At 39.8% G+C, this 26,076-nt stretch overlaps 2 protein-coding genes across 12 annotated transcripts in view; one reads left to right on the top strand and one right to left on the bottom strand.

Annotated features, from left to right (window-relative positions):
• AGFG1 (ArfGAP with FG repeats 1) overlaps window positions 1-13,653 on the top strand; it is a 35,051-nt gene extending 21,398 nt beyond the window's left edge. The window contains exons 6-15 of one of the 11 annotated variants that reach the window (XM_069864645.1): window positions 4,440-4,559; window positions 5,192-5,263; window positions 6,225-6,434; window positions 7,057-7,240; window positions 7,911-7,990; window positions 8,253-8,345; window positions 9,814-9,861; window positions 11,259-11,417; window positions 12,052-12,137; window positions 13,410-13,653. In XM_069864645.1, coding sequence (XP_069720746.1) covers window positions 4,440-4,559; window positions 5,192-5,263; window positions 6,225-6,434; window positions 7,057-7,240; window positions 7,911-7,990; window positions 8,253-8,345; window positions 9,814-9,861; window positions 11,259-11,417; window positions 12,052-12,137; window positions 13,410-13,469 — 1,112 coding nt within the window. In that variant the 3' untranslated portion in view covers window positions 13,470-13,653. Of the gene's footprint in view, window positions 1-4,439; window positions 4,560-5,191; window positions 5,264-6,224; window positions 6,435-7,056; window positions 7,241-7,910; window positions 7,991-8,252; window positions 8,346-9,813; window positions 9,862-11,258; window positions 11,418-12,045; window positions 12,138-13,409 lie in introns of all 11 variants that reach the window. The other 10 variants (XM_069864644.1, XM_069864652.1, XM_069864648.1 and 7 more) reach the window with 10 other exon arrangements.
• Window positions 13,654-17,185: 3,532 nt separating this feature from the next.
• On the bottom strand, window positions 17,186-25,726 carry LOC138724572 (thiamine transporter 2-like). The gene is made up of 5 exons (XM_069864662.1): window positions 25,210-25,726; window positions 21,890-22,706; window positions 18,976-19,168; window positions 18,382-18,523; window positions 17,186-17,642 (listed from the first exon to the last, which is right to left on the bottom strand). Exons 1-5 carry the CDS (start codon window positions 25,357-25,359, stop codon window positions 17,466-17,468), a joined length of 1,479 nt encoding a protein of 492 aa, XP_069720763.1. The 5' UTR covers window positions 25,360-25,726; the 3' UTR covers window positions 17,186-17,465.
• Window positions 25,727-26,076: the final 350 nt, after the last annotated feature.

Below are 26,076 nucleotides of genomic sequence, written 5' to 3'. Positions count from 1 at the left end.
TAGTTTCAGGAAGAATAAATAAGTTTTGAGTGTGTCTTGACTGAGGGTGGGGGTAGGCCTTGATTTCTTAAAGAATGATGTCAGTAAAATATATTGAGCCCTCAGGGTTTATTTTGAGCTGGACGTCTTGCACCGTAGAAGTCTATTCTATAGAAAAAGTTGATTCTGTAGTCACTGAAGTATGTTGTTGCTAACTTGCATTATGATTGTGGGAAAATATCTTTCCCTGCCTTGCATGAATGGGCTTTTAGTTTAGTATTTGAGAGAAACCGTGATGCTGCTAAGCCAATAAGAGATTTCTTGCAAATCAGTCCTGCAGTTGTTAACAGCTGAGGGGAAATGTGATGGAGGGGACTGAAGGCATGCCTGAGGAACTGAGCAAAGTACCAAGGCTTTTCTCAAACTTAACTTTCAAAAAAAAAAAAAAGTTGTGAAATAAAATAATTGAAATAAAATAGTTGGTGGTTGAATTCAATAATACAGGATAAGGGCTGTGTTCCGTAAATTCCTTAGCATGTTGATCATCTTTTTGGAGGTATATTTAACTGGGAGAACTTGCACTGAGTGACCAGTGTTGTACAGTGTGGAAGAGGCTAAAGATTTTTAGTTCTTACTCAATAATTTGTTCTTCCCAAATTTGTTGCTGAATGATTCTATTTTTATATACACTGAATTAGTCTTTTGAGTTTCAGGAGCTGAAAATTTCATGAAAGCAATGTTTTAATACTGTGTTCCAAATCCAGGTAAAATTACACTGCATCTCTGCTGGGTAATTTGTAAAAGGATATAAAAAAACCAAACACTCCAGAATAAATGTAATCTTACAAAAGAGTCTGTTATTTGTGGTTGCAATTAAGTGTTTAAAATCAAATCTGAGAGGAATACCCAGCTGCACTGACTAGTTTTCTGTTTCAATAACTAACCATTGTGGTCATTCCTGTAACTCCTTTTTGTAAGTTATAGAAGCCAAAATAATTTCAGGGCTGGTAAATAAAATTCTAAAAGCCCAAAATCTCATTCTGGGTGTGCAGTAGCCAAATGTGTATGGCAGACTGTTTTACCTTGAAGGTGTTTTCTGACTTGCTAGGGTAAATCACTTATGGGGATTGTTCTGTGTGCAGTAACCACAGGGTACTGTTAACTGAAACAAGTAGCGAAATATTAGACTCCCTTTGAAACACAAGGAGGGTTGATCAGTCCACCAGCTTGGGCAAAAATGAGTTTTAAATGCTCATTTGAGGAGCTGTAGAAACTACTGTTTAGCATTTGCACACTACAGCAGAAGACGGAAGAACTTGCACTGGGTCCAGCACCGCTTTGTCGAAGTTTATGGCTTGATGTTTCTGTTTTAAGGCTTGGTTTTAGTAGTACCTACGGAGGATATACTTTTTTTTCCTCTTCATGTATGCTATGTGTGACTAAAGAAATCCCTGAAGAGCATCAGCAGATTTAAGGTCTTCTGGTATAAGTTCCCATTTCTGCAGTTAAGGCACAACTGAGTGCAGCAGCTGATAGGAAAATATTAACAAACTTATACTGTGTTCTGTAAAGTCCAGATGTAAAGCTTAAAAATTATGCCGGAAGTGCGACTTCTGATATGTTCCTTTTTGAATTTTCCAATATACTGTGCTGGCTCAGGGTGTTGTGTGTTGAAGGGGAAATGGGCTGACCTGTGTTTACCGTTGGCATTTAATTTGCCAAGTTCCATAACTTCTGCAAACCAATGAGATTTTGAAGATGATAGCAGATAACTGTTCTCTGTAGTTTACAGCCTGGTAATAGCAACAAAAAATTTTTTTGCATGTAGACTTTCTATAAATTAATGGAATAGAAGACCTCCATGAGAGATTTTAAAAATGTGTAGTGACACAACATGACCGTTCCATGGATAACAAGGAAGAAGAGGCTTTACCTAGAAGAAATAAAACGGCTGTTGTCTTCTAGAGAGTTGTTTTCAGTTTTGTAATGTAATATAAGTAGGCTCTGGTTTGGGTTTTTGAGTTGCAATGTTTCATGCCTTTATTGCATAGTAGAAAGAGCAAACCTCACAGAAGGAGCTATGCAAAGACAGTAGGACAGCTTGCATGGCTGTGACTGGTGTCATGCTTGATCCAGCTTTAGCCAGCTAGATTTTGTGCTGTCTCACTGCTCTGCAGTCACAACAGCAGTTGTAAATCCATGACAAACTGCAATCCACTGTAATTCCTTAACTTCCTTCAGGTTGCTCTGTGGTTTCTGTGCAGAGAACTGCATTTGGAATTGCCAATCCATCCTTAAAAGTAGGATCTATATATTGTTCAGGTGCAGGAAAACACAAGTCTTACCTGGTCTTTACCTTTGTGCCGCTTTTAGATCGGTTTAAACTTTACCGCATAAAATAAAGCAAGGTTGTATCTGAATACTGTGCAGAAGAGTCTTTATGGTGCTACTGTTTCAACATGGGCTCACTTGGAAGTCATGGCTTTTGTGTCAGCAAAAAAGTGACCTGTAATAGAATAATTTCAAGATTTTAAGATTTTTGACATGTTCTCTTCGTGTGAGTGGTTAAAATGAAAAACATTGAAACAATTTTAGGAGTGGCCGTTATGTACTTCATCCCATTTGGTTGACTAAACATGAGTCTGAGTAGTCCCTGTCCAATCGATGCATTGTGATGAAAACATCACTTCCATTTTAAAGCAAGGTGCAATTGATTTCTTAATCTATTCCTCACAAAGAGCTACTGGTTTAAAAACAAACCCAAACCTATGGAAGTTGAAGCCTGTAAAATGCTTTTTGAATCAATACTGATGGTATAATGATAGAAAATCTTTTTCTTTCATTTGTCACCTCTTCCTCCTTGCATACATTAAAGGTGAAAGTTTTGAGACAGAACTTCCCTGGGACCCTTGCTTTCTCATTGATTTTGTTTGTTTCTTGCTGACCCCCATGCTGAGGTGGGTTGATCTTGGCTGGTCCAAGTGCCCACCAAGATGCTCTCTTACTCTTCCTCCTCAGAAGGATGTGGGGAGAAAATATGATGAAAAAGCTTGTCAGTCAAGGTAAGGACAGGGAGATCACTTGCAGGTATGGTTATGGGCAAAACTGACTTAGCTTGGGAAAGATAAATTTATAGTCAAATACTAATAGAGTAGCATAGTGAAAAACAAAAAAAATCCTAAACCCACTTTCACCCCATCTTTCCAAGCTCAATTTCACTTCTTGTTCTTCTATCCTCTCACATGGGGGTTGCAGTCAGTTCATGACACTTCATCTCTGCCGTTTCTTCCTCCTAATGTTGTTCCGCTGCTCCATTGTGGGATCCCTTGATGCAGCAGGATCTAGCCCTTTAATATGGGCCCTTCCTGTAGGCCGCAGTTCTACAAGAACTGCTCCAGCATGGGTGCTTTCCATGGGATACAGTCCTTCAGGCATGGACTGCTTCAGCATGGGACCCCATGAGGTCACAGCTCCTGCTGGAAAATAGGCTCCTGTCCAGGCTTCTCTCCATTAGCCACAGCTCCTGCCATGAGCCTGCTCCAGCACGGGCTTTCCACAGGCTCCACCTTCCTTTCAGGCATCTCTACCTGCTCTGGTGTGTTTGATTAAAGCTATAGTTTTCCCTTACTCCTTGTTTATACCAGTGTTTAGACTTTCTGTGGAGCTTCTCAGTTAGGCAATGCTGAATCTGTAGATGTTTGAATGTCCAGCTGTTTGAAATTAGATGGGTGCTAACTTCTGTTTTCTCCTCTAGTATGGCACAGAAGGAAGGCAAAACCTGAAGTTCTGTTTGAAATTTCCTTGGCTGTTATTTTGTGGATATGCTCTATGACAGCTCTTTTCTTGATGTTGGTGTTACTTTTCCATATTTCTGCACTCTGATTTAGGTTTTTAAAACATGAATTTGCAGTGAAATGAACTTAGAAACCTAGCCAAAGCTATTCAAGTGGCACCCAACTAAATTCACCCAAGGAAGAACAACTTTGTATACCAGTAATTCAACTTGTCACTATGTTATAAGAGTACCTTCTAATTTCTGTTGGCAAAGTGGTGTTCAGTTAGTTCACAAATTCCAGTTTTGGAAACTAGCATTTAGGGTGATCGGTGTTCTGAGTTATACAGGTGTGCATCTGGTATTCTGTACTGTTTCTTTCCTGACCAACTGCCACTGCAAAAACTCTAGGGTTAAGCTCAACTGGACTTCATCAGTTCATGTAGTTGTGAAGAGTAGCACATGTGAGGAGCAGATGATTAGCATTAACTGGTACAGCCCTGTGAAAGCTTTTTCAAAGGCACCTTTCAATTGTAGGATATCATATGTAGCTTTTCATGTAAAAAAGAAATGACAAGGTAGGACATTACCCTTGGAGGCTGTCATGACCATGGATTCAGTTAATACATCTGTTTTTGTGTTTATTTATCATATCCATTAACGTGTTTTGTTCCTTTGCAATTTACAGCGCAGAACTCTGCAAATGCAGATTTTGCAAACTTTGATGCATTTGGACAGTTTAGTGGCTCGAATAATTTTGGCGGTTTCCCCACAGCAAGTCAGTCTGCTTTTCAGCCCCAAAATACAGGTAGAACTCCTAGCACTTTTGATTAATACTTAATTGAAATAATCCTTACCTTTATGTTGAAAGGTACTTGAGTTTATTTCTTGCATCTGCCTGCTTTAATGCAATCAAGCCATCTAAAGCTCTGGGGAAACTCAAAATGAATTCCTTCTGTTTGGTGTTGATTTTTTTTTTTTTTGCTTTCCTGATGCTTCTCAGAAGTCTGATTTATGGCACTGTTTTTGTTTGCTCTACACCTGAAATAACTATAGAAAGATTAAACCATGATGCTTTTAATAAATACGAAATGGACTCTATCTTGTAACAGGAGTGTTTCAGTAGACCCCAAACAACGTCACAGTACCAAACAAAGTGTGTGTCTGTGCGTATGTGTAACATATGCGCATACTGCAGTATGTTTGACTTCACGTGTAGAGCCTGTTGCTGAGATTTCTTTTGCTTTCCTTTAATGTGATTGTGCTTCAGAACTCTGCTTGAGCTTACACTTGCTGTTTGTCTAGATCTTGGGGCTGACTGACTTTCTTTTCCTTTTTTTTTTTTTTTCCTGAGTGTGGTGTCGTTTTAAACTTTTTTTCAAATTTTCTTTCTCCCTTCTTATGTTAACTTTAACCCCCACACAATTTCTGGCTGTCCAGCGTTCAGAACGCTTTCATCTAGCTGCAGTTTTGGTGAATTTACTTCAGCTTTTCCTCTCCAGGCTGTACACAGTAAGTTCCACGCAGTGGAAAACCCAGCTTGCTTCATTTTATGCCATTGTAGTCTAGCGTTTTCATTTCTACTGTTGTGTATGTTTTAACTCGTTCATTATGCTATTAGAAAGTTGTGTGTTCTGTAGCATGAGTGGAATCCTCAACCAATTGTTATAAAATGTGATACACTTAATGGAACAACTCATTTAAACCGAAGTACATGACCTCCCTAGTTAAATTGTCTGGACACTGAAGAGACGGAAGCTCATGGTTTCATATTTGAGCTGAAGTTCAATTGTGTGGACCTAAGTGAGATCTTCAAAATTGACTTAGGTATCTCTGATGTCAGTGGAGATGGTATAAAAAGAGCTGTGTTGTCTCCCCCTCACTTCTTTCCTGATTGAATGTACTCTAAAAATTTAATAACTGATAACCAAACATTCTCGCAACCTTGGCATGAAACTATACCACTTTTGGACTTGCAGGCATTGTTTTGTTTCAAACAATGACTGATATCTGAAATGTTTAATCATTGAACCATTAAATAGATGTAAATAGTAGCTATTCATTAGACACATGTCAGAAAAATGAAGCTTCTGTATTTTGAATATTAAAGGTTCAGACAAAAACTTATTTAGCAGGATATTTTGTCAAAATTACTTTAACAGCTAATAAATAGCACATAGGTTTTCAACAACATCAAATTATGCCTGTGGCTTAAGCTGTTGAAGTGGGGTTTTTGTGTTTTTTTTTTTTGTTTCCTCATCTGCAAATTGAAAAATTTAAAGTGTTTTTTCAGATGACACAATGTAATTTTGAAGGAACTGGGAAAGTCTTAAATGTATGGAGTGAGATGGGGTGGGGGAATGTGTTGCCTCCCATAACCACAAAGAGGTGGGATTATTGTGCCCTCAGTTACGATTGGAGAGACTTTCTCTAGCTTTGCAGTGTTGATCATGTTTAACTTAATTTGTTGCAGGTGGAAGTGCTGGATCTGTGAATGCTAACTTTGCTCACTTTGATAACTTCCCCAAATCCTCCAGTGCTGATTTTGGAGCCTTCAATGCTTCTCAGAGCAACACAACAGCAGCTGCAGCCAGTAAAGCTGCAGTGAATAAACTGAATCTCCAGTCAGCTGACAAATATGCTGCTCTTGCGAATTTAGATAATATCTTCAGTGCAGGGCAAGGTACTAAACTTTATTCTTTGCTGTGCTTATTCTACATGTGTATGCTTTCCACAAGGATGGCTGTGCTTGTTGAAGTAGTAACCACATTTCAAAATGCGCTTTCTTTAACTTGCCAGTACAGTTTCACATCAGTATCCTCAGTGTGCTGGATGCACATTTTAAGACTAGTATCACTGCAAAAGATTAATAACTCCAAGTGGAAATGCTTAAATCATTATTACTGCAATGATGAAAATTGTATCAAAAATATAAACATATATTTTTGTATTTGTGCTAAAACATATAGTGAAGGCTCTTGAATGGAGAGCTACAGTTGGTGCGGAAAACTGCCAGAGTAGCTTTCCTGCCTCTCTGCCACAGAAGATTTGGCTTTTGTTTTTTATCAACTAGTAGCAGTGATACTTGGATTTAGTTGATTTTAAGTTTAGGAGAAAAAACTAGTTATTCTGTAACTTTTTACTTCAGTTTTGTAATGGCTCATTATGTGTTGTTCTCCTATATTCCCTATTGTGTGTTTAATTTTCAAGTCTGAACTTAAACTGTCCATGAACTTTCATTAATTTTCAACACTGGCTGGGCAGAAAGTGAAACCATCATCGCTTTTAATCTGATTTCTTTCTAGGTGGTAGTGAGCAAGGAAGTGGCTTCAGTACAGTAGTGTCAGCGTCGGCAGGTCCAACGTTGCCAGCCCCCAGTCAGTCAAGTGCATCTTCAGACAAGTATGCAGCTCTAGCAGAACTGGACAGCGTGTTCAGCTCCACAGCAACCTCTAGTAATGCATACACTTCCACCAGTAACATCAGCAGGTACTTTGTTAGAAGTAGCTGACTTTCTACATTTGTGGCAGCAAGATGCAGAAAAGTAGCTCAAAGTTGTTTCTTAAATCTGTTTTTCTTATCTAAACAGGGAAATGTTGAATTAGTTCAGTGCCTACTGAAACTGCATCCTTTGCTTTAAATAGTAGTGGTCTGATAGGATATAAGATGAAATTAAGAATACCTTCTGTCAGCAGAATGTTCTTTACACCTTTCTAGTCATTACATGCTAAATGTCTTAAATGGTAATACTTTCCTGTACAGAATATTTGCATGCATACTGAAAACCATAATGTTGTCCCTCACAAAAGAAATATTCAGGTATTTGTAATGTAAAGGGTGCCAACCACTTCATTTTTAGATCATTAAAGTACTAAATGCCCATTACAGCTCTGCTTGGTATTGCAAGTGCCCCTAAAGCTTCTGCTTTGCAACCTTTGTGGTGATGGCCTCTGTTTAATATTCATTGCTCAGCACTAGTTATAGTCTCTGACCCTGGCATCAAGGGCTGAGTTCCTGGCATCAGGAAATTATATTGCAGTTTGTAAACTGCACGTAAGCACTCCTTTTCCATTCTTTTACATGCCAACAGTAACTGTAAGTTGCACTGAATTGTTAAACAAGCAATTCTGACTTCACTGAATGTATGAATTATTTTCAGCAATGCTTTTGGAACAGTACCTGTGGCTGCTGCTGCACAGACACAGCCTGCATCGTCGAGCGTGCCTGCTCCGTTTGGAGGTATAGAAGTGTTACTAATTCCTTTTCTGGACTGTGAGCAAGTGTCTTAGTAATTTTTAATTGGAAGGTCTATAGTTTCACACTAGTGATTTGGAAGTTACTAAAGGGTGCTAAAGTACTGTTGTAAAGCATTTTAATATCAATTCCTACTTTTTCATGTAATTTTAGATTTTACTGTATCTGTATAGAAATTACAAACTTGATGTGAATCAGATCTGTTTTTAAAATCCTTTATTAAATAAAAATGTTTTTAATCTTTCAGCAACACCTTCCACAAATCCATTTGTAGCTGCCCCTGTTGCCCCAGTGGCACCTTCAACAAATCCATTCCAGACCAATAGCCGAGGAGCAACAGGTTAGGAAAAAACCCTAAGTGTTCAAGAAACTTTCTTTCAAGACTTGCACCAAATCTTTTTTTCAGAGCTGTGGAACTTGTTCCTTAAAGGTTTTCTGTATTCCTTGTCTTTAGTCTATTTAATGTGTTGTGTGTTTGCGTAATGTAGAGTGCAATAATTATGAATAAGCTTCAGCTTTTTTTGAGATAAATGATGGTTTTTATTGGGATGAGGACATTATTTTCCTGTTTCTGGCCCAATCCTAGGATTTCAAATGGTGGTCATGAAGAAGATCAAACTGATATGTTTAAGGTCTAATACTGTCCAAACTATTTGTAGTCTGTATGACCAGTTTGCTACCTTCCAAGATAACCTTGGCTTTAAAGCATGATTCATTGCTGGTTGCCCTGGAACTGGGGATCTTGAAAAGCCCTGCTTCTAAGCTGGTACACTTGCTTTTTAAATTTATTTATTTCAAAATCCTGAAAACCCTCAAAAGCAAAGAGGTATAACTAGAACTGGGAAAGACAAGACTTTTGGGCCGCTGAATCCACATGAGACCAGTTATTACATTGGGAGTGTCCTTTCTTTTTTGTTTTGTAACAGTAACGCTTATGTTTAAATACTGTCTTTACAGTCATCGATTACATTAATATTCTGGGAGAGGATTCTGTGGAATCATAATTCTATAGACAAATACTTAATCACATTTTTAAAAAAGCAAACTTGTACCTTTCTTTAAAGCACTGAATCTTGGATTTAGATGACTGTTAGTTTATGCTAATTTTCCTCTCTAAAGGCACTGTTAAGTTTTGGCACTCTGCATCTATTAACTGGACTTCTGGAGATTTAAGTCTGCTGCTGTATGCATTTAAACATTGAATTGGGCTTTAGTTAGGCTGAATTAAACTAATCAGGCTGAGTTAAAACTGAATTGATCAAATTCATGTCCCCTGCTAAAATGAATTCTGTTTTCAGTCCCTTTGAGAGACTGTGCAGTTAGACTTGTTCAGTTGGTTAATGCCCCAAGTATCTTTTTCCTTACTGTTCTCTCGTTCCTAACTGTGCTATTTTGGACCATCTTTAAGAACTTGTAGCCTCTTTAGATAAGTTTGTTTGAATATGACAACTCTGCCCTTAGAGCTTCCAAGGGGCTTGCAGAAGTTCTGGCTTTTGTACTTGGTGACAGAGATAATGATTATAAGTAAAGATAATATGCTACCCCTTTCAGTGTAAGGTGTAAACCCATAGCTTGTCCATCTATGCTAAGCTTTCTTTCTGCATGAACTTTGCTATGTACTACATGGGAGATCTGTTTTGTAGTGTTTTTCTAATGGTTTTCTTAGCTTAATATATTACTGATCATGTTATGGAGGAATTGTTTGGTACATATACGTGTGTGTATTTCTATATATAGAACTAAGAACTGACTGTTCAAGAGTGTATAAATGATTTGACATTGTCTGGTCTCTTTGTGGCTTCCATAAGGCCTCTCGGGAGCAATGCACTCTCACATATTTCCTCAGGCTCATTTTGGTAGGTTGCCACATTTGGTATCGAGTTTATTGTGGCTAATTGTTCTTGCTTGTAAAAGCTTATTGACAGCTATCTGGTTCTCTGCACGCAGAATTTCAGAAGATTTTCCATTTTTTTAAATGGACTGAGTGTAGGCATTTGGCAGCTGGGTAAAGGGAGAGAAGAGCATACATAAGACAACCATTTAAGCTACTTAAACAAAACCATTATTGATATCCTCCATGGTCACAATATAACGTAACAAGTTGAGTGACTCTCTTCTTCTACTGATGGTATCTTGGCCTTTTGGGATATCTCATGTCACTGCTCATTTTGTCGTGCTTTTGTTTGCTGTTTTATCAAGTTTTCCTGTTGAATAGCTTCTCTAACTGTGACTTCAGAACAATGTTAGTACAGTAGTTTATCACATTCTTTGTCAACAGTTTATGTATAACGTCTTGCCCTTGAATACTCCTGGGAAAATTTTTTTAACTGATAATCAAGCTATAGTCATCAAATATATTATTTTTCTTTTAAAACAGTTGGGCTTGCATGACATCTAACTTGTGACATTTTCCAAAGAAAAGTCCTGTCTAATGTTTAACTAGAATAAAATGCCTGATGTCTGTATTGGTACTAAAAACCCCTTCTAAATGCTTATCCTTTCAAGCATAACTCCCAAAAGACTGAATAATGGTTTTGTTACTACATTTTTGCACTTAAAGTGCTCGTGTTTATTTGCTGAAGGCATGTATAATTGCATATAAGCTGTGTGTTCTTTGCTTAAAATGTTCAGCAGAGAATCAGATGAAATGTTTTGGGGAGGGGGGTTGTTTTTAGTCTTACTTCAGCAGTAAGAGCATTTGCAATAGGAACTTTGTGTGCAAGTAATGTGCATGGTCAGAATTTCCTTTAAAGTGACGTTAAGGATGGGATGAAGAGGGGATGCATGTATCCCTTATGGGTTGGGGTTTTTTGACTCATAACTTCCTGTAATGCAGCTTAAAGTAGGAAGATCCTTTCATGCTTTTCTCAGAAGGAGAAAAACAGGGGAGCTTATGCCGCCTGAAGGTGCCTGCTTCTGGTGTTTACAGCCTGTTGCTGGAAAAATGCTGGGGGAAGTATATGATAACTTAGAGAAACTAAAAAATACTTTCTTTTTCAGAAAGTATACCTGAATGTGCTGGATCTAGTAAATTGTAGATGATTCCATTCATTTAAGTGTGAAGACAAGTTATGCCCTCAGTTGGTGGTGATCCAAGCTAACAAATCAGTTCAGTGGCTGTAGAAGTTGATCTTAACTTTTGTGGAGTCTTTGATGCATTAGGAGACTTTTCTTAATGTGGCATTATAGTTATTTAGCTCATGAAAAAAAGGGATTTCTTACAAGTAATTGAGTGTTATTTTTTGCCTATCAGCAGCAACATTTGGTACTGCATCCCTGAGCATGCCTGCAGGATTTGGAACTCCTGCCTCCTACAGTCTTCCTACTAGTTTTAGTGGCAACTTCCAGCAGCCCACGTTCCCAACCCAGGCAGCTTTTCCTCAACAGACTGCTTTTGCTCAGCAACCAAATGGTAGGTTTCTATGTTTTAGGTAATCTTGCTTAAATTGTCAAGAAGGAGAAAATGACCTGTCTATAAATGTGCAATAATGGGTGCATATTTATTTCTGCACTAACTTGGTAATAGTTTTGATGAGGGATTCCCACACTCTGGCTCTGTAGTTGAGCTTTCTGACTTGGCTGTGTGCAATGACATAACTGACATTGTACCATAATCTGAAGTTTTAGAGTATTGTAAAGTGACAACTAAAATTGTAAGCGTGCCCAGGCTTGAAGAGTTTTTATGCAAGAAGAATTGTTTTGTCTTCATTTTTTGAACATCTGCAGCTGATTATAACACTTACTCTAACCTCATAGAACACATGCTAGGGGAAACTGGAAAGTTGTTTCTCCCTAAATTTAAATGATAATATAACATAAAAAAGAGCATATGTAGAAATTGGAAATGGATTTGTTCCAAAGAGCTGAAAACAAGCAAAAAGCCCAGCCATAGCTTTTTACACACCGCTTACCAGTAGTGTTTCAGTAAGATCTACCTTTCTGATTGTGCAGTCCAAACTTCGACTTATTTTTGTGTGGGAACTGCAGCAAAAAACTGACATTGGTTACCAGAGTTAATAACTTTCACTTATTTTTCCAAGGAGCAGGTTTTGCTGCATTTGGACAGGCAAAGCCTGTAGTAACTCCTTTTGGACAAGTTGCAGCTGTTGGAGTATCTAGTAACCCTTTTATGGTAAGTGAGTTGTTGCACGATGTTAATAACTTCTGTATGTCTGAAGAGGCGTAATCTGTGGCACTTAAAGACACAAAGATTTGGTTTGCTTCACGTAAGGGAAGGCAGAGTGTGAATCTCCTAAATGTGATTCAGTATTACGGTGATGAGGCGTTTGTAAGTCTGTTCATAGAATCATAGAATCACCAGGTTGGAAGAGACCCACCGGATCATTGAGTCCAGCCATTCCTATCAAACACTAAACCATGTCCCTTAGCACCTCATCCACCCATCCCTTAAACTCCTCCAGGGAAGGTGACTCAACCACCTCCCTGGGCAGCCTGTTCCAGTGCCCAATGACCATTTCCGTGAAATTTTTTTCCTAATGTCCAGCCTAAACCTCCCCTGGCGGAGCTTGGGGAGAGAGGCCGTTCCTCTTGTCCTGTCCCCTGTCACTTGGGAGAAGAGGCCAGCTCCCTGCTGTCCACAGCTTCCTTTCAGGTAGTTGTAGAGAGCAATGAGGTCTCTCCTCAGCCTCCTCTTCTCCAGGCTAAACAACCCCAGTTCCCTCAGCGGTTCCTCCTAAGGCCTGTTCTCCAGCCCCTTCACCAGCTTTGTTGCTCTTCTCTGGACTCACTCCAGAGCCTCAACATCCTTCTTGTGGTGAGGGGCCCAGAACTGAACACAGGATTCAAGGAACGGTCTCACCAGTGTAGAGTACAGAGGGAGAATAACCTGCCTGGACCTGCTGGTCATGCCGTTTCTGATACAAGCCAAGATGCCATTGTCCTTCTTGGCCACCTGGGCACACTGCTGGCTTGTGTTCAGTCACTGTCAACCAACACCCCCAGGTCCTTCTCCTCCAGGCAGCTTTCTAGCCAGACTTCTCCTAGTCTGTAGCACTGCAAAAACTCTGTGTTCAAACATAGAATCATAGTGTGGTTTGGATTGGAAGAATCCATGGAAGTCATCTAGTCCACCCACCCTGCAGTGAGCCGGGGACATCTTCAACCAGATGAGATTGTTCAGAGCCCCATCCAAACTGACCTTGAATGTCTCCAGCGATGGGGCATCTGCCAGCTCTCTTGGCAAACCAGTACAGAGGCACTGTTATATCATGCCCTTACAATGGTGTAATTTCAGAGAACAAGCGAAAAAAGGACTGCAACATAAACCAGAAATACTTCCTAATAGCTTGTTTTCTCTTTTTATATATCCTGAATTTATGTTTTAGATTATAGGAAAAGAGATCTTAAATACTTGTCTTAATTTCCTTCTTTTGTGTTCCCCTAGGCTGGTGCACCAACAGGACAATTTCCAACAGGAAGCACATCAACCAATCCTTTCTTATAGCCTTATAGACACTTTACCCAAAAGAACTCTTATGTGGTCACATAACATCTCTGCGCCTCTTGCACTGTTGTCTTGTTTCACTGATATTAGCTTTAAACACAGAAGAAGTCTTTAAGAAATAAAAATAAAAGCCTGCATTGTGTATCTTTAAAAAAAAGTTTTAAAACAAATGCATACACAAACCCCAAGAAAATCAACCCCCCCCACCAGGTAATAACGTGCAAAACAGAGGGCTGTGGTAACATCCTTGAACCTGTGAGCTGGCAGGTAAAAAGTAGCGGTATCATATATATTACAATTGGCTAATAAGTTATTGCAGATACCACATTCATTATGCTGCAGTACTGTACATATTTTTCTTAGAAAATAGCTATTTGTGCATATCAGTATTTGTAACTTTAACACATTGTTATGTGAAAAATGTTACTGGGGAATAGATCAGCCACTTTGAGGTGCTGTTGTATCTCTTGGAATGAATGAGCTACATCACTTTAACTGTTGGTATTGGAAGTCATGAAGTTAAATTGAAGGTTTGTTCATTTCTCAAAATGTTTTTCTTTCCTAAGAGCTCTTCTATTTATACATGCCTAAATCTCTAATGTTAGAGGGATACCTGTCTGCATAATAAAGCTGATCATGTTTTGCTACAGTTTGCAGGTGAAAAAAAATAAATATTAGAAAAAACAATTGTGTAGCCTTATTTCTGTGCTGTAATGCTTTATTGGGTTAAAATGTATGTAATGAGCCTCATAAACAGATGGGTTACCAAATCAAGTGCTTAAAGTTGAAGTAAGCTTAATGTTTTCACATGCTTCATTTGGGTATGTTTCTTTGTGTCCTTGTGATTAAGCTTGGTGTTCTGGCTCAAATGAAGTGACCTTTGAGCAGGACAATGTTAAGTGAATTTGAATTATTTTGACAGAATAGTGGTCTGATGAAGGACACTGGAAGGACTGAGTAGGCTGGTTACTGAGGAAATAGTTGGCTGCAAAAGACACGTAATGATGGATGCCTAAGGACAGGCTTTGAACAAGACTTGGTTATGATCTGAACAATGTGTGATAGCAGGCAGAGGTACCACAGGTGGAATAGCACTCTTTTTATTAAAATAATGTGTATTAGTAAGCCCTCTTGGGGAATATTAAATTAATTTACTTCTGTTTGTTTATTTACTTGATGTTTCCTGTCATACTAGAGTGTAATTTGCAGGGGGGGAACTGTCTGGCTTGTCTAGTCTGTAGTAGTAAGAAAGTTTAAGAAAACTATTACTTTATCAGAGCAATTAGTGATGGTGTTTTAAATGCAGAGGTAACTTGGCTTAAGTTCAAGTGTAATACTAGAATTAAGCAAGTAATGTAAATATATAATGAATACATAAACTGCAATCTTGAAGGTTTCTGACCAGCTGGAGAATCAAATGTTCACAGCCTTCATGGTAACAGGAATAAATAAGATCAGATTTGGCTTTGAGTAAAGGATGTGCAAGCCCTTTTGAGACAAACACAGAAATTGTTGAAGGTAAGATATCTCACTTATAATTGCCTGAATGTTAGAGCTGCTTTATTTCTAGGGGAGTTGAAGGACTTGACCATTGCTTGTAGAAATTCTCTTCTGCCAGTGCTTTTGACTTCTGCCGGTTGCCCATGGGAGGGCAGTAGTTTCTGTATTTTAACTTTTGTTTGAAGCTTTGGAAATCGCAAAGGAGGAGATGGGCATCTTATACAACAAGCTGGTTACAGTAGCACTCACTTAAATGTCTGGGTTTGTCCTGCTGGCATATTTACACAGACTTGAAGTCTGTCTTTTCTGATGAGGACTGCTTGATCAGGTCAGGGTAGAGTATGGAGTTTATTGCCCAGGATTCTCTGGTAAATTCACTAAAGAAATCCCCAGCAGTTGAGGGTTTTGAGATGTGAGTGATGCCCTTCTGCTCCCCACTGTTTTTAGCATAGCGTAAACAGCTATAGTTCTTACCCGGTTTTTGACCTTACCTGTTTGGGGATAGTAACAGATCAATACAGTAGGGAACTGAAAGGTTCAGAAGGACTTGTGGAATGTTTAAATATGCTTATTGAAGGGAACTGGGCCAAATCCGTAAAAAAAGTCTCATCAAGACAAATGGCCTTGTTGATGGGGAACAATCCTGTGCTCTCTTACCCAAATGGATGTAAATTAGGCTTTGGTCAAGGACTGATGAGGTCAGTGTCTATTATTGAAATTCTTGTTCTGATCCAGATGAAGCTGATTACTGCTAAGAGATACTGGAATTTGTTTAAGTATACAAGGCATGTAGTTTAAGACACTGCTGCAGAAATAGTGGAATACCTGTTTTTTCATAACTAGCTTGAATGCAGATAAGGTTGGCAGCTCTTACCCTATACAACCACATCTGTTCAGTGTACGTTCACTGATTTTAATCCAAACAAGTAGCTGAAGATCTTTTATTATTTCAAGTCTCTTATATTGAGACGAAACTGACACCAGAACTGTTAATTGGATTTTTAAAATAACTATATTTACAAAATTAATTGTTCACCTGTGGTTATAAATGTTTTTGTCTCAGAAATCTCTGCTGTTCACACAATTGCTCACACAACTAATGTAGCTGTCAAAAAGCTACAATTCCCCGACCTTCTCAATATTCTCTTCTGTTTTAGTATCAAAACATTTTAATTTTAGCCCTCTTATACAGAAATTAATTTGGAGACCTTGTGGATAAATATTTTTATTCCTGGCATGTCAGCTCTTACATGGTAAGATGATGCTGTGAGGCATCCCAAGTTCTACAGGGCAGGTGTGATGCCAGGTACTGCATTTGAGTTATTTAATAGTTGCAAACTCCTAAGCCCTGTGTTGAAACAAATGCTTAGGCAAGAAGTTAATGTGAAAATGGGTAAATTTGTTTGGAATTCCTAATAGAGAACTATAGATATGAGGCAAGTATTCTGCTCTCTTGAAGGGACAACTTACTCAGGCATGAAAGCAAGCTCAAGGAGCTTTGCATATTTTGGATTTTTTTTTTAAAGGAATTAATTATTTTTGCTTTCTTGGGAGATGAAATGGGGAAGCATCGGTTGCATCCAACTCCTGGCAAATCTGTAAGTTATGGTAAAAAGAAAATGGGATTTGTTTCTGTCTGGTAGCTCAGTCCAAAGTGGACATTACTGAACACAGTTGCAAGAACATTGCCTAATAAACTTTTAGTCATGTTATGCGAGTAAGGCTGCCTTGTATAGAAATTGAAGTGTCAAGTTTTGTGCTTCCAAATTAAGTGTGTGTGGCAGGGGTCATGGCAGTTATCAGACAATGCATATGCTTATCAAGACAAACACTTGAAGGGAAGGTTTGTTTTGTATTTGTACATCTTAAACTTGCAATACATCTGTCGCTGCTTTACTGGCAGTTTATCAGTATACAATGACATGTTTTCCTTACATTCCATACATCCTTATAGCACTGTGGCAATCCATCTTTGAATTTACGGAGGGAATGTCTTTTGGAAAGAAAAGATTTATTGCTGTTAACTTTAAAAATGCATTTCACAATGTCTGGTTGAGTGTTAAGTTTTCAAAAGGCTTCTTGTAGCAAGCTTTCCAACAGATCATCTTGCTGTTATAGGGCAACTGCTTGTTTAGGCTCCCTAGGTATGTTTGAAGGTCTTGTATCTATGACTAAAGTTGCCTTTAACTGAAATCAGTAAAAGTCAATGTTCCAAGGTTGTGTTCTATAAGCTGTTCTGCTGTGAAGTTTAAGCATTTGTGTGGACTTGCTTATTGTGCTTACTGAGCATCAATAGAAGCATTGGTGTCAGATCTCACTGAATGCGAGTTGAAGTAGAAGATTGTTTGAAGGTTGTTTGGTATGAAACTACTGGTGAAGAGAATGGGCAAAATGCATCATCCTGTTGAGGAAAGCTCTTTGCCGTAGGCTTATCACAGCCTCTTTAACCATTGACCAGTCTTGCCTGATTGAACGTTGTTTCTCTACATCCATCGTTCAGCTGGTGCAGCCTCCTGCACTGTCACTTGCCATCATGCTTTGTCTCCATTGTAACTGATCAGTGCTTTCGCCAGTCCCATTGGTATTTCTGCATTTGGTGGAGGTAATGGTGTATATGCTTCTGATCAGGAAAATTCCAGCTATGAATGTGAAGTAGCTGCCATAAATGAAAAACTGGGAAATGGAGGTGGGAAGAAGGAAGAGTGAAAAGAGTGGTTTTACTGTTATGGTGTCTCCCTCCACTGCTGCCTTCCCTATCACTCGGGCCCTGAAATAATTCCTCCTTGAAAGGATTCAAGAAGTCTGGCTGCTTGATTTCATCCTGTAATATGTCTATGATTGTAAAAGGAAGGGGAAAGAATAGGCTGTTCCATGCTTTCCCATCTCAGCTCATAAAGGAGGGAGGCAGCTGCTGTGCACTTTCTGGCTCTTTGAAAAGATCAAAGCAGGAGTCTTGGACATAATTCAGTGTAAAAATTTAAACTTCCAATTGAGAAATGTAACAGGGTATCATGAATTTAGTTAATTTTCAGAATTACAGTAACTTAGAGGCGAATCCAATAAAATCATGTAACTTAGAATCACCCAGTCATAGACCCACAGATTGCTTTCCAGCTTGCTTCCTGCTGTTGGTTAGGATATTTTGACAACAAAATTATGAATAGCAAGCTTTTAAATAAAATAAACCCCTTCTGAATTAGTAAGTGATGGTCTGTCCCTTGGGTATGAATATATTATTGCAGAAATAGGGGATTGGCAGGGGTAGAGGACAAGTAGGTTATAGTAGCTACTGCTGGGTCACTTTAAATGAACCTGCTATTTGAGCAACTCCGAAGCCAGCCAATTACCTAGTGTTTTCCACAGGCTGAGCTTGGACTAGAACCCTCTCTTGGAGGAGAGTAATGCAGCTTACCTGGGTGCTGATATCCAGTCCCAGACCTTTTGAATCTACTACAACAACAGTTAAGATGGTCTGAATCAACAGTGCAATAAAGTTGTTGAAGCCAAACATCAAAGCGTAACGCTCCATGCTTAGATTGACAGCAATCTGGAACCTGGAAATGAATGCACAGTTTAACTGAACCATGGATAGCAGGGGGATTTGCAATTTACTGATGGTAGTGTAATCTTTGAAGGAGAAAGTCTTTAATTCTTGGCTATTAAGTTTTAACTGTTTCATTTTGGCAGAAATCCTTGTTTTTCTGGCTTAGGCACGTTCATGCATCCTACTTAGCTAGCTTTTAGTTATTGGAGTGGATCATTTTCCGAAATAAAGACCTGTGGATGTTCATTTGATCATTGAACAGCTAAATGTGAGACTTGGAGTAACCTGATGTAATGGTTAAGTCATGATTTTAAGGATACTTTTATATAAGCTAGAAATCTGTGCTGCTGTCATGACCTCCTTAATCTTACTTTTAGGGAAACTTGCAGTAAAATTTTCATGGATTTAAAAATGTCACTGATTGAAATAAATTTAACTGGAAGAGTTGTGTATGATACTTACGTTGCTATTGTTATAAGAAGCATATAGCATGCTTTAAACACAAGGTAACCTGCATAACATGCCCAGATGTTGTCAGTAAAGTGCATGAGAAACAGAGAACCAGCATCCATTGCAGAGAAAATGCCCAAAGCCAGTTCTCCAGGAAGATCCCAGTTCACTTGGATGTATCCAACTGCCATGGATGTTGCTGAACCTAAGCATTTAAAAGGAATAATTAAACCTCTGAAATGTTATCCTTCTAGAGCCATTGCATAGTGGCATGAGTGATCGTGCTGGGAGTTCTTGAGACTGTTCTGGTCACAGTGGGTTTTGCTAGTACTGTAGCTTATTTTCTGCTAGTGGTGTGGGAGTCTTTTTTGTTTGGTTTTTTTCCTCCTTGCTTACAGAACCTTCGCAGATTGAAGTACCTTGAGAAAGTGCCTCGTGCCTAAGGCTGAAGGCAGTGCTGTATGATCTGTTGTTACTCCAGTTTTGACAACTGTAAGCAAAGAACAGAAGAAACCCACCAAGCAGTTTCTGCCAAAGCATGTGTGATGGGATTTAACTCCTTCATATAAATATCTTTATCAAATGAAAATCTGTCGTGCTTGCTTTTTTTCACAAAAGTATCTTTTTGATTTCTGGTGAAAAAACATAGGAACTGCATTTGTCTTATTGATCATCACAAACAGCAAAAGCCTTCACTTGAATGCACTATGGTACAACACAGTCCAGTGCTTTCAGGTTGATTTGGGTTTCTTTTTGTTTTGGTTTTTTTTTTTGTTGGTTTTTTTTGTTTTTAATCTCTGCCATAATGATGAGGTTGACTTCTTCCCATCTCGGTTCCAGAGAAATACCTGTAAGAAGATTATCCCGCTATTGTTTTTTTTCATAGAATCATAGAATGAATGGTTTGTGATGGAAGGGGCCTTTAAAAGCCATCTCCTCCACCCCCCTGCAGTGAGCAGAGACATCTTCAACCAGTTCAGGTTGCTCAGACCCCGTCCAGCCTGACCTTGAGTGTTTCCAGGGATGGGGCTTCTGCTATTTATCTGGGCAAACTGTGTCAGTGTTTTACCACCCTCATTGTAAAAAATTTCTTCCTTCTCTGTAGTCTAAATCTTCCCTCTTTTAGTTTAAAAGAACTACCCCTTGTCCTGTTGCTACAGGCCCTGATAAGAATTTTGCCCCCATCTTTTATTATAGGCCGCCTTCATGTACTGGAAGGTTGGTTATAAGGTCTCCTTGGAGTCTTCTCCAGGCTGAACAACCCCAACTCTCGCAGCCTGTCCTCGTATGGGAGTAGCTCCAACCTTCTGATCATCTTCATGTCCTACTCTGAACCCATCTCCACCAGATTAGTGTCCTTCGTGTGCTGAGAGCCCTAGGGCTGGATACACAGATAATGTCTCACGAGAGTGGAGTAAAAGGGGAGAATAACCTCTCTCAGCCTGCTGGCCATGCTACCTTTGTGCTTCTTTAGCACAGAGGCGCCTGTAGGCTTATGAAAACCCTTTGAAAAACAGGGGTATGAGGACAGTACCTCAAATGCAAAGAGAAGTCTGGTCTGAGCAGGGGTTATGCTGTAATGAGTTACTGCAGTCCAGCGAGTACCAGTTCCCAGATGTTCTCGGTCAGGTGACCACAGTAGTGCAAAGTTGGCCTCCATTTGCTGGTTGCACATGCTCTTCATAAGAATTCATGAAGTCCTAGCAGACTTACTCCTTTGGTCCATCACTAACCCGAGGTTCCTAGTACTGTGAGTGCTTTCTGTACTCTCAAATGGTATCAAGTGCCAGAGAGTGAAGTCAAGAAAGCCTTTGAGGAAACACTGCTCAAAGCAGTAGTCTGAAAAGTTTGGGAGTAGTTTCAGTAAGATGCATTTTTATGCTGCTTGCAGGGAGAGGCAGAGTAAATGATAGTTCCCTGTAGAAATCTGAGCTTGAAAATGAGGCTCCATGGGTACTGTACAGCTCTTTAAATTGAGTTGCACTGTACACATGTGCCTCCTATTCTGTGGCCAAAGAGGAATGTCATTGGAATGGACCAAGTAACTAAGACTGAAGTTGAAAGAGACTTCTAGAGATCACCTAGCCCAGCTAAAACCAGGCTCAACTGGAGCAAGATCCTTGGGATGATGTCTAGATTTTGAACATCTCCAAGGATGCAGAGTCCACACCCCTGGCCAGCCTGGTCCAGTGTAAAATCACTCTTCAAATAAAAATGTTCTTGTATGTTTAAGTAGACCTTTTTTCAAATTTCTGCCCCTCGCCTCTTCTTCTGTCACTGGGTACCACTGGGCAGAGCCTGGCTCCATCTTCCTTATTTCTCCCCTTCAAGTCTTTATGCACATGAATGAGATCCAGTGCTATAGAGAGGCCACACAATTACAGCACTCTCTGCCTCTCCTGGTGTGTCGCAGCCAGAGGCAAATACATTGATCAGGATATGATGCGGTCACAGAATGTTTGTTTAGAAGCCCTCATCTTGATAATCTACTGTCTAAATAGGGCATCTAGGACTGTGTATCTGCTGATATGCCCTTTCAATTCTTAAACTACCTCACTTAAGGTGGATTTGAGGGAGGAATAGGCAAGGTGTCATTGCACAGGGATTTTGAACTGCTTTCTTGGGGTTAAATTAATTGTCTGAAAAAAGCTGTGAACTTAAATTCTTAATGCTCTGGAATGACAATCTCCTAAGGAGGAAAAGCTTACATCTAGATATTTTTTTTAGCATTGTTTATGAAGATCCCAGTGATAAAGTTGTACAGTAAAAATGTGCTTTGCATGCAGTGTGTGTTATGTATTGGGGGGTGTTGCTACTGACCTTGGTCATCAGAAGACATAAACAGAAAGGCACTAAAGATGTCGCTGAAGGATGCCATCAGCACAGGATTGGTTAGAAAAGAATTTGCTAATGACCTTTTACTTACCTAAAAAAGTTGCTATTGCTTCAACAGCTCCATTGTAGACTGCAGAGCTGTGAGAGGGGGCTCTGAAGTCCCACAGCACCTGAATGTAATTCAGAACCTGGTTAAAGCCTGCCGTGGCCAAAGCCCACCACAGGGACCAGTACAGAAGTTTTCTCGAGCTGTAGCAGTCCCGCAGGTCCTTGCTCAGCTGCACCAGTACTCTGAGCACTTGATTGCAGGGCTTGGCATTGTCAGCCTGCTGTTCAAGTGTCGATGCCCTGTCAGCAGATACAGAGCCCTTGTCCTCTTGGTAGCTCGAGGGTCTGCTGGAGCCGAGTGGAGGCACAGCTTTCTCTGGTGCTGGGAGAGGTTCTGAGACATCTTTTCTGTGGAAGAACATGCTCTTTTGGGGCATTGGGAGAGCAAAGGAGCAGACAAATGCCAGGGACACGGAAGTCAACGTGATGACGTTGAGGTGAAAGTAGGATACGTCTGCTAAGGAAACCAGCAGCTGTCCCAGCACCGCCGCAACGGTGGCTGCAACCAGAGTGATACTTCTGCAATAGCTCGTCACTCTCTGATAGTGATCGGTGCTGACGACGCTGTAGATGTAGGCGTAATAGGCGACCTCGGTGGCTGTTGCCAAGCCGTAGAAGAATTCCACCAGCTGCATGGCGAGCACTCCATGTGCGAAGAGGAGCAGGAGATAAGTGACGATGAAGCTGATGCCCTGGAGGAGGAGGATGGGCTTGTAGCGCATGTAGTCTGTAATCAGGAAGACTGGGAAAAGGAGTGCGAGGTAGGAGTATGTCCAAACAGGGAAAATCTGATTGGTAACCTAGAAGAGAATAAAAGAGCAAAAGGGATTTTTTTAAAAAAAGATGTTTAAAGTTTTGGTTTTGAAGATTTTTGTTGATGTTATTGGAGGAACATAGTTGTAGTGACAGGAAACATTGAACTATGTCAATTGTTCAGACTTAAAGTACCTTAAATTACAAAACTGTAAAAGTATTCCTTAAGAGGCAAAGGTAGTGTTGCTAGGCTCCACTACAAAAACATGTAGATTAGCTTTAAAAAGTTCTAGTAAAAGCCTTTGAAGAAGGCAGATTTTGATGTGCAGCTGTTTAAAGCATTTCTAACAGTGTTTGTGTTGGAGGACAGTCTGTCTAGCATCAAATCCTCCTCCCCACAGTGGCTGAACGTGAATCCCAATTTAGTTTTAACTTTTATGTGAGTCATAGAATCATAGAATGGTTTGAGTTGGAAGGGACCTTAAAGTTCATCTAATTCCAACCCCTCTGCGTTAGGCAGGGACACCTCCCACTAGATCAGGCTGCCCAAGGCCCCGTCCAACCTGGCCTTGAACACTTCCAGGGTTGGGGCAGCCACAGCTTCCCTGAGCAACCTGTGCCAGTGCCTCACCACCCTCATTGTGAAGAATTTCCTCCTCATGTCTAGTCTAAATCTGCTCCTCTTCTATTTATAGCCATTTCCCCTCATCCTATCACTACAAGCCTTTGTAAAAAGCCCCTCCCCAGCTTTCTTTTAGCCCCTGTCAGTACTGGAAGATCGCTATAAGGTCTCCTCAGAGCCTTCTCTTCTCCAGGCTGAACAATCCCACCTCTCAGCCTGTCCTCATGTGGGAAATGCTCCAGCCCTCTGACTGTCTTCGTAGCTCTCCTCTGGACCTGTTCCAAGAGTTTCATATCCTTCTCATGTTGAGGATTCCAGAACTGGACGCAACACTCCAGGTGGGGGTCTCCCAAGAGCAGAATATAAAGGGGCAGAATCACCTCCCTTGCCCTGCTGGACTGCACACAGTGAGTATGTAGCTGTTACTGCATTATCTTTACCTTCTATGTTTTATTCAAATTTAACATGTATAGAGTAAGCTGGTCCTTAGTGGAGCACTATTTTGGTAAGTTCTGGATGCCCTTCAATGCATGGGGCTCTGAAAAGAAATTCTTTCTCTTTTAAACCTGATTTGCATTCAGGTTGGAAGGTGCTGTTTAGTGTTGCCGATGAAGCTCAGTGCTCGCCCAGGCCTCTCGCCTACATTTTGGTAGTGGTGGGGGGAAACCCTTTCTTTTAGATACGTGCATAGAAAACAGTCACTATGTGATGTGCAAATTGCCTGTTTTGGAGAAGTCTTATCCAGTAATTGCTGGACCTGCGAGGGTGTCTGCTCACAATCGCTCATTTTCTGCTTAAGCAATTGGACGCAAAAGGAATTGTTTCAAATGCTGGAGAACATAGTAGGTGGTTATCTTTTTGCTTAACTGGTGCTCAATGAGTTGCAGGGTGAGCAGCAGCTTCACTATAGCCTTCTGGGTGACTTCTTTTGTTTCTTTGAACTGTAATTAGAATCTTTAAGCATTTAAACTAAACTTATGGAATTAGCTTAACAGAAGTGAGTTTGGCTGAAAGAGCCAGTAGCTGTACTATGCTTATTTTTGAGTTAAGGAATCTTGCTGAAATCAGAATGAAGACGTCTTATCATGCTTTGTGTGTATTTCATGAAAGAGACAAAGTTTTCCTTTGTGGTTAAACAAAAACAATAAAAAGGGAGGGAAAAAACCCAACAACCCAAACCATTAATACCTTTTTTTCAGAAGAAACTTTGGGTTCACACTATGCTGGCAGATTCTGCCTTAACATTTTTTACTGCATATCAGGAACAACTGTTCTTTGTATTAGCTGTGTGTGGGTGTACCAAGCTCGTGTTTTCCAATTATGCCATTAGCTCCATGACTCAGCCACTTGTTAGCTATATCCTCTTTTATTGGGAAGTCTACTCCCAAAGCAGCCAGTGCTGAACAGAGGAGCAGCACAAGGAAACTTGCAGTGCATGCTTTTGTCAAAAATAACCCCAACAAAACAACACTTTTTTGAATGTGAATCTGACCTCCACGGGTTAATGAATGAATAATCCAGCCCTGTGGTGTAGGTAATAATCTAACAGCTCATAAGGGAAAGCATGCTTGGTGTAGTCATGATTTGCAATCACTGTGTCACTGTCAGTGCAATCAAGTCCACAATGAGTATAAACAAATCTCAGTGTTGTCCCTCCTCTGAGCTTCTCAATGGAGAGAGGAACTCACTGACCTGATTTTGCTGAAAATATCAATTTATTAAAGACCCACCAAAGTAGATTCAAAGTCTTGAGAATGTGAGGGTTTTAAAGCACTGAACTTCTGCAAAAGAAGTGACTCTACTATTTTCCAGAACTGTTTTAAACCTGAGTCTCTATGTAAAACATACCTGTGTTATTGAACATTTCCTCTCTCCTTTGGTTATTGCTTTGAGCATTATAATTATTACTTAGAAGAATAATTACGTACCTCTTCAGTTGTTAGGTTTTTGTCTGGTCCAGTTAGATAAGGAGTGAGAAAAGATTCTGATGGCCTCATTGTGGAGAAAAACCCATTTGCACAGATGATCAGTGTGGGATAAATCCAGCTGTGGCCTATGGCTCCTTTCCAGCAATCCATAGTCTACGCTAAAAAACGATAGCGAAAACGTGAACACACCAAGTGTTTTATAAAGATGTTCCTCACAGTTGGTAAAAATCCATTTGCAAGTTTATTTTTAACTAACCCTACTTCAGCTCATGTTTCTCTCGCTAAACCTGCCAGTAATCCCAGTTGCAGCTTGTAAATGAACAGCTTGGATCAAGGTGCATTGGTGGTGGTAAATTCCTGTCTCTCTATCATCTATCAAAGGTTGTTCTTAATGACGTACTTCAAATTGAGTGGATATATCGCAGTGGAAGAATTAAGTTCCATTACAGTCTTATTTCTGAATCAATGAGTGGGCAAACTGTGAGATTAAAGTTCATTCTCAGCTTGCTCAAGGAGGCTTTTTTTCTGTGGATTTGCAGCCCAAGAGCCAAGAAGAACACTAGAAGGGCAAGCCTTTTTGCAGACCGTAAAAGCCAACAGCTAGCTCAACCCATTGTAAGCTTGGTTTCTTCAAAATGCTTTAATACTCGTTGCATTTCTTGCAGTCCAGTCACTTGAGTGGGTAAAGAAAGATGCAGAAACTCTCTGCTTATGGTACCTACTTAGAAAATGAGAATCTTGACTTCACTTTTGAAAATGAGAATCAATAGAAAAAGAATGAGACTAGTTTCTTTGCAAAAGGAAGCCTGAAAATTTGTTCTTTTTTTTTGTTGGGTTTTTTTTTAAAGTTATTTTACTTGTTTTTTG

Source organism: Phaenicophaeus curvirostris, chromosome 10 (assembly GCF_032191515.1).
Source record: "Phaenicophaeus curvirostris isolate KB17595 chromosome 10, BPBGC_Pcur_1.0, whole genome shotgun sequence".
NCBI lineage: Eukaryota > Metazoa > Chordata > Aves > Cuculiformes > Cuculidae > Phaenicophaeus > Phaenicophaeus curvirostris.
Note: the sequence above shows the minus strand (reverse complement) of the source record. Positions and strands in the feature narration are given on the sequence as shown.

What these genes read in the sequence shown, in the direction of transcription:
- LOC138724572 (XM_069864662.1), bottom strand. Translation starts at nt 25,359, where the DNA reads ATGGATTGCTGGAAAGGAGCCATAGGCCACAGCTGGATTTATCCCACA. An exon ending in AAAACCTAACAACTGAAGAG is followed by an intron (nt 22,707 to 25,209) that starts GTACGTAATTAT and finishes ATTCTCTTCTAG; the next exon opens with GTTACCAATCAGATTTTCCC. An exon ending in CTTCTTATAACAATAGCAAC is followed by an intron (nt 18,524 to 18,975) that starts GTAAGTATCATA and finishes ATTCATTTCCAG; the next exon opens with GTTCCAGATTGCTGTCAATC.